At 34.4% G+C, this 13,115-nt stretch overlaps 2 protein-coding genes across 3 annotated transcripts; one reads left to right on the plus strand and one right to left on the minus strand.

Moving 5' to 3' along the window:
- The first annotated feature begins 46 nt into the window (after positions 1-46).
- Positions 47-3,336, plus strand: LOC100250386 (peptidyl-prolyl cis-trans isomerase). Its single transcript, XM_002273385.5, has 7 exons — positions 47-383; positions 567-764; positions 1,090-1,231; positions 1,365-1,453; positions 1,535-1,589; positions 1,760-1,845; positions 2,915-3,336. The coding sequence occupies exons 1-7, from the start codon at positions 348-350 to the stop codon at positions 3,068-3,070; spliced, it is 762 nt and encodes a 253-aa protein (XP_002273421.2). The 5' UTR covers positions 47-347; the 3' UTR covers positions 3,071-3,336.
- Positions 3,337-3,344: 8 nt separating this feature from the next.
- Positions 3,345-5,821, minus strand: LOC100257326 (uncharacterized protein C24B11.05). Of its 2 annotated transcripts, none has more exons than XM_002280720.5 (8): positions 5,718-5,821; positions 5,094-5,159; positions 4,753-4,818; positions 4,562-4,659; positions 4,324-4,449; positions 3,922-4,221; positions 3,747-3,812; positions 3,345-3,678 (listed from the first exon to the last, which is right to left on the minus strand). In XM_002280720.5, exons 2-8 carry the CDS (start codon positions 5,143-5,145, stop codon positions 3,523-3,525), a joined length of 864 nt encoding a protein of 287 aa, XP_002280756.1. In that variant the 5' UTR covers positions 5,146-5,159; positions 5,718-5,821; the 3' UTR covers positions 3,345-3,522. The 2 variants fall into 2 exon arrangements, with proteins under 2 accessions (XP_002280756.1, XP_010652318.1); XM_010654016.3 differs by lacking the exon at positions 5,718-5,821 and adding an exon at positions 5,461-5,691.
- Positions 5,822-13,115: the final 7,294 nt, after the last annotated feature.

Raw genomic sequence — 13,115 nt, forward strand, 5'->3', positions numbered from 1 at the left:
AAAAACAAAAACTTTTATTAAATAAAAAAAAATGCTTGTTGAAAGAGGAGGAACATACTTTGCTGGGGATCGGAGTTCCTAAAGTGAATTCAGAGAGAGGACGGGAAATCTAAAGCGGCGGTCGGAGGAATCAATGGGGGGAGGGGCAAATGTGTAATAATGAAATTGTGTTCCCACAGTGTGTTCGCACAGGGGGCGCACGTTAACACCAAGGCATGCCAACACAGCAACCCACGGGCAACAGTTAAAAAAATAGGCAGACAATAGATTTTGCCCACCACTTCCCTCATCCTCTCCAATTAACTTCACACCAGATAGCCTTATCTTCTGAATTTTAACCCACAACCATGGCTTCCGCATTTTCTTCTTGCTCTGTTTTCCAGGTTCTACTCTTTTCCCATTCTCACTACCTCATGTATATGCAGATGTATGTTGCCTGGTTGATTTTTTTTGTTTTCCCAATATGGCTATGTTTGATTGATACTTTTATTGGGAAAATAGGGTTGTTTGATTTTTGGTCTATCATGGCAACGATATGATATGTGGGTGTGGGTTTGCTTTTTCAGGCCGTCTTCAGCAAAGATATCCCCAGTTTGCCAAGGAGGCCTGTGGTTTCTTGTATTGGAAAGACCCCAACTTTAAGCTGCCATGGGCGAGGCTTGGCGTCAAAATCTCATTATGCCTCTTGTTTTTCTATCACACCACTTTCTAAAGTAAATTCAGCTGGTCACCGAAGATTGATGTGTGTTAACTCTATGGCTAATGTAAGTATGCTATCAGATTAAGATTCTCGCCGCCCCCCCCCCCCCCCCCCCCCTCCTTTTTCTGGGTACTGTTCATGAAATTGAGATCATGGTCAGCAAACAAGGAATTGGGAGGGTAAGAAATTTTGAACATTCTTAACTGGGTATTGTTGAATTTGGATTTGGTACGATACTGCAGAGAATGTATGTTTCCCTTGAGATAGTTTGTGAAGTATTAACCATTGTTCCATTTTCTTCCATAGAATTCTGTATTTTGGTATTGTTTTTCTAATTTGTGGTCTATACTTGTCTTGGTTTAGATGCTTACTTGGTTGTGTTATCTCAGGAGGTAGAGCTGCAAGCGAAAGTGACAACCAAATGCTTCTTTGATGTAGACATCGGGGGTGAACCTGTAGGTAGGATAGTAATTGGCCTCTTTGGAGAAGTAGTTCCAAAGACTGCTGAGAACTTCCGCGTCTTATGTACAGGCAAGCTTTGGCTTCCTACTATCATCACCATCATCATGAACATCAACTTATTTGTTACTATTACTATTGTGGATTGGTGGATGTGGCAGTGCATTTGAAATCTGAATTAGAAAAAATGTATTTGAAAATTCAGGAGAGAAAGGATACGGTTACAAAGGATGCTCTTTCCATCGTATTATTAAAGATTTCATGATCCAAGGAGGGGATTTCACTGAGGGAGATGTAAGTTATTCTTGTGTGAGGTTCCCCTAATTAGAAGGTTATTCTCATTAAGCTGAAAATTGTGGTGTTTACTTGCTGCAGGGAACGGGAGGAATCAGTATCTATGGCTCTAGTTTTGAAGATGAGAACTTTGCCTGTGAGTGTTTGCTACAGCCTGGATAGGAGTATTCTGGTTTAATATTTTATATTGAAAGCTTTGCCAAATCTCTTCCCGTTTCGTTAAATTGGAAATTCTATGAGGGAGTCTTGAAACTGCATGGCTGTTACTGTATCTAAGTTGCTGAATTGTAGTGTAATTATTTGCAGTGACTCATGTTGGACCTGGGGTATTGAGCATGGCCAATGCTGGTCCCAATACCAATGGCAGTCAATTTTTCATTTGCACTGTAAAGGTGAGATATATTCAACCTTTTCAGCTCTCTTACAGCATCAGTTTCAATTTTTTTTGGGCAAATTTACACACTTTCCTTTTCTCATATGTTAGTACAAATGCCTCTTGTATTCTATTATCCCTTGAAAGCCTGGTAATTCTCATATTTAATTATCAGTGACGTCGTTGGTGAAAGCTATTCAATATAGATACATTTTCAATTATGTCAAGATCGCATAAGATTGTTTAATTCGTTTGTGATGGTGCTTGCTGGAGGAAAGGAAATATCAGGTCTTGGTGTCGTAACTCATTTTATCACTATTTTAAATAATGAATTGATTATAAACAAGACTAGTTACATACGTCTTCAGATTGATAATGACTGCACATGCACCATTCACCTGCCATATAAAATGATTATTTGGAGGAGCATGTTGTCAATGGGCTCAAATCCTGACACATCTACCAAGAATATCTTTATATATGCTTTGGTCGGTCACCAAGGTGACGGATGAATTCCATTACTATTCCCCCATCTGCTCAACCACCAGAGTGAGCATTAATATCAAAGAGTCATGAAAGAGACTTGAAAAGAGTGATTACATTAACATATGGGATCAGATATTATTTGGGAGAAAAGATAGAAATGGTTTTTAAGGTATTTCTTTGGTAGAATGTGTTTTTGGTTAATATGAGAGATATCTCGGAGGCAAGTTGGTCCTAACAGATCTGACGTATCTCCCATTTTATGCATGTGCATCAATGTACCCCTGAGAACTGTTCTTAGTTTTTCTCTAGATGAACTCAACCAGCTTCTCTTCCCAATTCATGAATAGGAAAGAAAATAAATTGGAGTAGGAAAATTACATGATTTTGCGGTTCCTAGTTTCTCAATTTTGTTAATCTCAAGCATGAGGGATACACTTGATAATTGGATTGCTGTCCTTTTCTGTGTAAGATATTTTGGTAGAATTTAAATGTGAACTGATCCCTACAATTGAATATGCATGGATATAATTCTGTTAGATCAAATAGGTAATCTTTTTGCTCAACTTCTCTGTAAAAAAATGTCCTTAATTTGCATTTTGTAGACTCCATGGTTGGACAGACGCCATGTTGTGTTTGGACATGTCATTGACGGAATGGATGTTGTGCGGAAGCTCGAGTCCCAAGAGACAAGCAGGTCAGATTACCCAAAGTTGACATGCAGAATTATAAATTGTGGGGAGTTGCCCATGGACAGCTGATCTGCCAGCTGACTAAATAATCCCTTTGATCTTTTTTTCTCTAGTTTTGTCGCCTTTTGGGGTATGTAATGGCTTTACCAAATAGGCTTGTATGTGAGATTATTAGTTTTAAATTGGCTGAGAAATTAAGAGGGAATTCTACAAGCTCTTCCACATAGCTTCTTAATTTATCCATCTTTATGAAACTGGCTGATACATGGCGTGCATGAATACTGAATTCATTGCATCCAATCTCTTAATAAAGTTAATAGATATTTGGAGAAAAACACGGTGATACGCATCATGAGATTTTGTTTTGCTTCATTTTAGTAAACATGCTTGATGGAGTATTACATAAAGATTCTAGATTTACTTCATTTCACCTTACATAAAGATACTCGCTGCAAAACTAGGAAGTATTCTGCAGGTGAAGTTTACATAGATATATCATATATTTGAGACTAGTGGGGTACCTATGCAAGGACTACAGTTTCAACTGCAGTGGATTGAATAACTTGCTCCAACTGCTCTCCTTCTTCACCTTCCCATATTTCAGGTAGGGCTTCTTTGATATTGTGGATGCTGCCCAAGGCATGGTCTGCACCAGGCACAAGCACCGAGCTCCCCACCTGCCATCAATATTCTCATTCAGTCAATTTGCAGGTCATTGTGATACAAGGCAAAGATAAGAGCTTACTATAACTGTATGAAGCCCAGCTGCTTTCCCGCTTGTGATGTTTCGAGCACTGTCATCAAAGAATATCTGAGGAAGGGAAGCAAAATCCATCAAACCATTGTGATAAAAATTGTAATCATGGCAGATAAAGAAGGAACATTAGATTCCAAGAGGGGATGAGTTTCTGGGCCCTTACTGTTTTCTTAGGATCAACATTTGCAATCCGTATAGCAGCTTCAATGGCCTCCACAGATGGTTTACAGAGAATTGGTGACCTGGGGCGGAAACTGTTACTTTCAGCCATATCAGCTGCATTATCTTCTGGCTCACTTGCACCTTCCTTGCAGACTCCATTTCCCTCCAGCTCCTCATTGTATTCAGTTGGTTCAGGAGGAGGATTAAGAGTTTCAAAGCATATGACACCTTCAAAACAACCTTCCAAGCCCAACCTGTTGAGAACTTGAGCCGCATGCTCTCTGTCTGCATTAGTGAAAATCTGAAAACACCAGCACACATTTTGGAATGTCATACAGCACGGTTGCAAATGCAGCTAAACATTTACTTCTGAAATGAAAGCTTGTGGACATATTTTACATACTATTTTACGCTGTGGCATTGAGAGCAGAAGGTTCCTTAACACTGGATCCGGCTTTAGTGACTCATAGGGTAATCTTCCATGAACATAGGCATGAAACTCATCATCGTCGAATTCATAACCAAGAGCCTGAAAGGTAAGAGACTGAAACTCATAAATTCCTCGATAAAATGAACAAAGGTACCAAGAGCTGGGAAAAACAGGAATAACAATGGAGAAGATAAACCCAGCTCTGTTTTACCTTTAAACCAGCCATTGTTGTCCCATACTCCCTGTATAGTTCCAAGCACATCCTTGGCACTTCACTTTCTTCTATATTCAAGTGTTGCAACATGTAGTCTGCAAATTGAGATCACCCATCTTCAAAATCACCATAAATTCACAATAATATCAGCATCTCAGTATCATGATCAGTATTGTTTAGAACCATACCTTCTATGTTCTTGCGGCAAGCCAAGTTCAGGCCTGAGCTCATGGGGTACAAGGTATCATCCATATCTGGGAAACACATAAAGAACCCATAAATAGAAGAAATCTTTCATAAATAGGTTTCAGTAAACAAGGTCGATTTTAATTCCAATTTCTCTGCAATAATATTAGGTCGAATTTCCAAATAAATCTCTTAATCTTCAACTTGGTGATCTTGTCATCTTGATCATTCATTTGGGAAATATTACTAATTTTTGTTTTTAAGGACAAGACCATGATCATGTTCATTCAATATCCCTTCTGGCACCAATAAAAGGCGGCTCGGTCTGGTCATTAGAACATACCAAAGAGCAGGCACTCATACTTGGCTCTATTGGACCCCTCAACAGCATCCATCTTCGAGAACAAATCTGCAGGAAGGTTCCACAAGATCAAAACAAAAGTGTATTGAAAATTCTATTCAACATGCTCCATACCCCACACCCACAGAAGATGGAGGAGAATTATTGATCTGTTAGTAGCCTTAGAGATTCATGAACATCAGTAGAATACATTCATTGTTTTTCATTTCTAGTTGTTCAGAGTCTAGGATTCTTAAACTATGACTAATATGGTGGGAATTCATTCAAGCCAAACAACTTGGAAAACATTGAAAATGAAATAATCACAGAAAAGCTAAACACAATAAGATGCAGTGAAGGGAAAAAAAACCTAGTGAACCCATCAAGAAGATCATGGATGAAGAAAGGCCTAATGCTCAGAGCTTCCAATTTATAGGCAGGATTACCCTGTCTCATCCAATACTTAAAAGAGGCCAACATATTCTATGCAAAATTGATGGGATTTGTGATGAAAACAATGCAAGCTTATCAATGAGAACCGCATCATCTGATATAAAATAAAGCGGAAGCTTTATAGAATATAAGAGGCTTAAAAAATAAATAGACGGTGCAGCACTTAAAGATCACCTTCAAATACAAATATACAATAGATGACTCTTGAACAGTCCGATGCACAACCAATGGTTCGCTTACAGGGCCTATTTATATGACTTAAAGGGTGCCCCACTCTCAATTAAGGCACTTTTGAGGTGACAGGAGCAAGCATATGAGGTGTAGCATATTTCTTCTTCTCTTTAAGACAATGCCTAATTCTAAAGTCACTTGCTTTCTGTTAAAGGTCGTTTTCAGTAAAATTAGGTGGCTTTAGAGGGAGGCCTCATATGCCACCACACCCATATGCCAGGAGTTGGGTTTCAATTAAACAACAATCTATGACTCTTATGCATGTTGGCCACCATGTTTATTTATTGATGATGATCATTTTGAAAAAATGGAGTGGATGCTGATTGGATCATAGACAAAAGAGGAAATGGCAAGTTATTGTTTCTTGTTGTCTAGAGACTGGGAATAGCTCAAATTGGTCTTGGATTCTGAGAATCCAAGAAATGGATGAGAATAGTTGTTAGTGGGCTTGGGAAGATGAGGATTATTCCTTAAATGTACGGAATAACCGCAGAGTAGCTATATTCTACTTAAATTCTATACGAGAAAATGTTAACATGCTGCACAATCCTTTTGCTTCAACTGGAAGCCAAGCCTGAAAGTTCAATTTTCTGGTTGCAATAGCAGAACATGAAGAAAATATTAGCAAATTGCCCTAGAACTTGCTTGACAATTAGAATGAGCAAATTCAGCTTGCTGTTACCTTTCATGACAGATTTCACAGTTCAGTTTCCAGAAATTTGTGATCTCTTATCTACTTTAACATATCATTCAATCACATGGAAGGTACTGCAAATCTTTTAAGAATAAGCGGAGAACTGATTCTTTCTAGTTTTCACAGAGGACATAAGCCATCAATGTCCAGTATCCCTTTTCCTTTGGTTTCTCTAACAGGTGGCACAGAAATTCTTGTGGCATTTTCAGAGGCATGCTTAACTTTCTGCTTGAGTTCCATGTGCTTTTCCGCATATATTCTTCCATAGGACTCCACTATCCCATCTTTTTGTACCCTTCCATCCATTTGCTAGTCTGAATAAACCGAATATTTCCCATTCTGTTGCAATGCCCCATCTCATCACCGTCCTCGCCTTTCCAACTGACTGGTGTATGAACAGTCTTTCCATGGTGTAACAAAAGATCTTAAGAACAACTGAACAACATTTTGCTTTGTATGAGAAAATGTCTTAAACCCAACTCTTGTTATGCTGTTCTTTCACATCAGCTACCAAGGAATTATACTTGTTCTGAGTTCTGCTAAGTATCTGTCATTTTTACATGACTGTTCCACCACCCCATGAACTTCCAAAATACTGTGTCAGCTCCAGGATGTATTATGTGGCTCTCCTTTGCCTTGAGGAAATAAGTGCTAGAAGAACACCTAGTCTTGAAAATTTTTCTAAGTAGAGACGAGACAAGAGTCACATGTGTACAGTACTCTTCATCAACTCACCTAATTTTCCTTGCATGTTTCATTTTCAAATCTTGGAATGGGGCCTGGTCTATAATGGATGGCTTCTTTTAGTATTGTAAACCTCTTGAACTCTAAAGAGAATTTTTCTAAGGCCAGTTACTTTGAGAACATTTATCTGCTGAATTTGGCAACAATGGAGGAAGACCCAAAATACTGCTGTTTGGTCATTTTGAATAATGAGGACCTGGGGTTGTATCATATTAATTAGTAAAACCAATAGTGCTGACTGTACTAGGTTTATCAAATGATCATTGGTTAAAATGACAAAATCTTTGATTATTGTTGTGCCCTTGGGAAAAAAGAGGGAGTTGTTTGGGAGAAAAAGGGCCATTATTGCTACTTTTGACTCCTTCCATCTTCTCCCCTGGTTGGCAAGTAGAATACCAGCCTTCCATGAGTGTTAGAACAATTTCATGTTGATTGTTGGACCTTTCCCATAGTTTTAGTTGGTGTTTGCATTTTTTACTTGATTTTAAATACAAACTGAAATGTATTTAATAATATTAAGTATTAAGTTGATATTATATTTTTATTAAGTATTAAAAAAATCTCAATAAATTATTTTTAACATTTAGAAAAAGTAAAATATTTTATCATTTTCTATTCAATAAATTTTTTTTTAAAATAAATACTAAGTTAACAAATAAATAAATAAATAATTTAAAATCTGAAAGTAAAATACTTTTAACAAAAAAACAAAAAAAAACAAATAAATACCTTAGATTGCATTTGGTTTTAGAAAATTTAAAAGAAAACACATGAAAAAAAAATAGAAAAAAAAAAGAGAGAAAGAAAAGTAAAAACAAAGGCTTAAAATTAATAAATTAATTTTATATACCATTTTAAACTTGTTTCTTTTATTTAATTTTTCTACATAAATATTAAATAATTTTAAAATGTATAAATTTTAAACTATTTTTTAATTATATATTTTTTCATATTTTTAATATAAGTAAAAATAATAAAATCCTTTTTTTTTAGTATTTTCCTTAGAACCAAGCATGGTTAAACTTTTTAAATTAGTTTTAACATGATATTAAAATTTTAAACCAAGAACCCACCTACTTTTTTTTTTTTTGAAAAAGTGGTTTAGTCAAGAATAAAAGTCTTAAACTTTTAAGTCAAATAATAAGCCACCAACTTTGAAAATGGACTTAGTTGTTTAACAATTAATAAAATAATTTCTTTCTTTGAGTGGTTAAGTCAATCTATGGAATAATTTATTCCCTAGGTTGAAAACCCTTAAAACATAGAAAATTAGGCTTGCTTTCAAACTTATAAGATACTTCTTTTATGAACACAAAATTATTTTGTAAAGAATATTAACAGCGGGAATGTAAAGAATATTAATTTCGAGATTGTACTCATAATTAATTACTTTAATATAAATTTTTGTTTCACATCTTTTTTCTATTGATTTGCCTATTTTTGCTGGACTTTTACAAAATTTATGTGTACAAATGTATAATTAGTTAAAAATTAATAAAAAAAAATAGTAATTAGGATTTCTAATTATGCTTTGTTACTAAAAAATATTAGAAATTTTTTAAATGGAATTTCATTGGTTACTCACTTTTTTATGTGATGTATTGTTAGATTTGTGGATTTGTCATTGAAATGTATGTATAATTGTTAATGTTAATTTGTTCATTTTTTTATTTTTAATTTAGGAAAAAGTATCAAATTCTAACTTTTTATTTTTTAAAATTAATTGAAATAGATGAGTGGGAATTAAGTTTTCAAGTTATAATTTAAAAAATTAATCCAAATGGTTTATTTTGATTTTGTTGTATAATAAGATTTGAAATGGATAAGTTATGAGGAAAAATAATGATTAAGAAGCGTTTGACATTGATTTCAAAGAACGTTTTTACTCTCTTTAACACTTGAAAAATAAAAAATTTTAAGTGCTAAAAAAATTAGAAGCGTTTTCAAATTTTAAAATTTTAATTATTAATTTTAAAAAATTATTACATTTTTTGTGAGAGATTGAAATGTTATAACTAAAAAGAGAAATAGTAGTCCTTTCCTTTTTTATGAACACACAATTATTTTATAAAAAATGATAAGACAAAAACCAAACATCCTAAACTTAAATGTTAAAAACTAACTTTTTTTTAAAGACTTGACGGTTATGAAAAATTAGAAGGAAAATGAAAAATGAAGAAAATAGAGTGGAAAAGTAAAAGAAAAAAAAATGAATAAAAAAAAAGTTTAAATTTAATAAATATTTTTATAAGTTTCTTCAAATTTATTTTACTTATTTTATTTCTTGTTATAACATGATTAAATAATTTAAAAATATATAAATTTCAAATTAATTTTAATTTTAATTTATTTTATTTTTATAATAAAACTAAATATGAAAAATCATTTTTCTTAATATTTTTTTTCTTTCCCTAATATTTTTCAAAACCAAATATAGCCTAAAAGTTTTAAAAAAGGAAATTATATTTTTCTACATATCCACCTAAAAATTAAAAATTTATTAATACATTCATTCGATAATTTGAAAAGTTACCCGAAACATCCTTTCTATTATCATTCTCTAAACCCATCTTTCTCCTTTTTCTTTGAACATATTTTTTTCCAACTATAGACCCTAAAATTGTGAGTATATTCATAGATAATTTAAAAAATTTATGCTTTTTACTTGAATCTATATAACATACTGAAATGTTGCTATTTGGAAATATCGATGACATATTTTTTTTTGGAATTTCGCCCAAATATCAACCTAGGCTTGGGTTCAAGCTTATTTAACATTAGGTCATCTTCTTATTTGTTAATATATATGCATAATATATGTTAAAGTTCATTATTGAAAATAAATAAATAAATTCTAATTATGTTATTTTAAAATTTAATTAATTAATTAATAAATATATAAAACCCACCATTATAATTTTCTTGACAAGTTGTGGACCCCGCATTTCGGCTCAATGCGTTTTCCACTCGATGGCGAACTCGATTTTAATTTGAAAAATGATTTTTACTGATTAAGAAAATGACTTGGAGTCGTCACTTATTTTTATTTTATTTTTAAAAGGGTAAACAAAATAAGAAAGAAAAACTTTAAGTGTGACTCCTTGTTTTGGAAAAGGTGGTCTGTGAAAAACCGGATCGGGTTCGGGGGTCAGGTTACTCATCGGAAAGGTACGGTAAAGACCGTAGCACCCCTCTAAGCCCCTAAAGTCGGGTCTCTACTAATACAATGAAGCTGATGTGGCAGTCAATAAGAAAGTCAATGGATACTCACATCAATCATGTGTATATGAGAATCAGAATATGTATAGTGAATGATTAGAATGAATGAATGCGTACCTAGGCAGCAAACAACAACGCGCTATCATGGAATGGGGTTAGTGAATAAACACAGAATGATTATATGTATATCAAGAACAGAGTAAATCAATCATGCATGACAAATAAATAAATCAATCAATCAATCATGAAATCTCATACGTGGGGCCCCCACCAAAGCCCATTTTATTTTGCACGAATTAGCCTCACGAATTCCATTATTCTGGAATTATGAAAATAACATTTATGCTTATATAAAATCAAGAGAAACCGAAGATTATTTGAAACCCGAAGAGAATTACAAATGTTAGAAAGAAAATTGGATTTTTGAAATTTATTTGAAAATTGGAGTATTGGGAATTAAATTTAAGAGTTGGAATTTTAGGATGTCAAACTTGAAAGAAATTAGAATTTTAGAAATCGGAAATTAAGTTCGGAAATTGGGATTCAAAAAAATGTTCAAAAATGGAATTTTGAAATAAATAAATGGAATAATAATAATAAGGACGAAAATAATGATTGAATAAATGAATGGGAATGCTGGAATTTTTTAAATTGAAAATTAGAGAAGTCAGAAATTTTAAAGAATTGTTTAAAATAGAATTTTAAGATAAATAAACAAACTATTAGTGATTAAATTAATGTGAATATGAGAATTTTCAGGATTAGGAATTTAATTTGTAAATCTGAAGTTTTAAAGAATTGATTTAAAATGGAGATAAAATACTAATGATTAAATAAATTAATGAGAATATGAGAATTTTCGGGATTAGGAATTTAATTCGGAAATCAGAAGTTTTGAAGAATTTGATTTAAAATGGAGTTTTGAAATAAATAAATAAACTACTAATGATTAACTAAATTAATGGGAATATGAGAATTTTTGGGATTAGGAATTTAATTCAAAAATCAGAGGGTTTAGAGAATTTGATTTAAAATGGAGTTTTGAAATAAATAAATAAAATACTAATGATTAAATAAATTAATGGGAATATAGGAATTTTCGGGTTTGGGAATTTAATTCGGAAATCAGAAGTTTTAAAGAATTTTGATTTAAAATGGATTTTTGAAATAAATAAATAAAATACTAATGATTAAATAAATTAATGGGAATATGGGAATTTTTGGGACTAGGAGGAATCAGAAATTTTAATGAATTGTTTAAAATGGAATTTTAGAATAAATTATCAAAATAATAATAATTAAATAGATTAATGTGAATATTGGAATTTTGGAATTAGAAATTAAATTTGAAATTCGGAAATTTTAAAGAATTGTTTAAAATGGAATTTTAGAATAAATACATAAAATAATAATAATTAAATAGATTAAAGTGAGTATGAGAATTTTCGGAAATTGGAATTGAATTTTAAAGATCGGAATTTTGAAGTATTATTTGAAGGCTGAATTTTTATAAATTGGGCTTTGAAATTGGAAGTTAGAAAGTTTATTAGGAAATTAGTGCTTTAAAGAAAGTGATTCGTATAAAGTGGGAGCAAGCCAATGGGCCAATTTTAGAATGGGCCAATAAATCAGTGAGGTCTTCTTTTCCTCATTATTTTCTTCATCTCCCTGCTTGGGCTTGGGCTTCATCACAAGCCCAAAGCCACTAACAAAAACTCCTAAGTCCTCAAGCCCACTAGCCATCATGGGCAGCACCAAGCCCGTCACCAACACGAGCTCCTTCACAGCCCAAGGCAACCCCATCCATCTGGGCAACTCCCCCAGGCAAAGTCTCCACCTGCAGCGACGTTGAGGATAGGAGCAGGGATGGTGGCGCCGAGACGGTGGAGATGCATGGCTTTCGAAGCCACGGCACCAGCAGATGGACGTCCACGCCGCGGGAGCCGTCGAAGAGGACAGCAAGCAGGCTGTCGTCGACAGCCTAGAGAGACACCCCGAACCGGAGTAGCAGCGTCGAACTCCAAAGGCGGCTCCGGCGAGGTCTGTGGGGAATGAAAGGCTCGCTTGGCTGCTGCCCGCTCCCAGCCACTGAAGAGGACTTGCGCTCATAGAGGCGTGAGTGGTCGTAGATACGCGGGCATAGAGAAAAAAAGAAGGTGGTGAGGGGTGGGATTGACATGGAGATGGGTGTTTGCATGGATGTCGCGGGGTTGGGATGGAGTGACGGCAACTTCATGTGACCATGCACGGCCATGCCAGCATGGGGGGATGAGCTTGACGAATATTGGAGCATGGGTATGAAGCAAGGTGTTGGATTAAGGCTTGGGTAGATGAGGAATGGGTATGGTATGGGTCTAACGCAGCCATGTCCAGCCATGCAAGGGTGGAGAGGAACTGGAAGTTCTCAGTACCATGATCAAACATCAAACCCAAGTGAAGATCCGATCTCTTGTAGGGGAGATATCAACAAAATTGCAGGAAGCGAAAAAAAACAGAGCAAGCATTTTTTTCTTTGGGGTCTTGAATACCCACAGCAAGTCACCAAAATAACTTTCATGGATTAAAAGAGGACCTTACCTGAATACTCCACCGCATCACCTTCCTCTCTCTCGTCCCAATCTCCTCTGGAACCCGCCTGAAGAAAAGCCCCCCCTCTGCCGATATCTCCCCTCTTTCCGCTCCTC

Source organism: Vitis vinifera, chromosome 7 (genome assembly GCF_030704535.1).
Source record: "Vitis vinifera cultivar Pinot Noir 40024 chromosome 7, ASM3070453v1".
NCBI classification, from domain to species: domain Eukaryota; kingdom Viridiplantae; phylum Streptophyta; class Magnoliopsida; order Vitales; family Vitaceae; genus Vitis; species Vitis vinifera.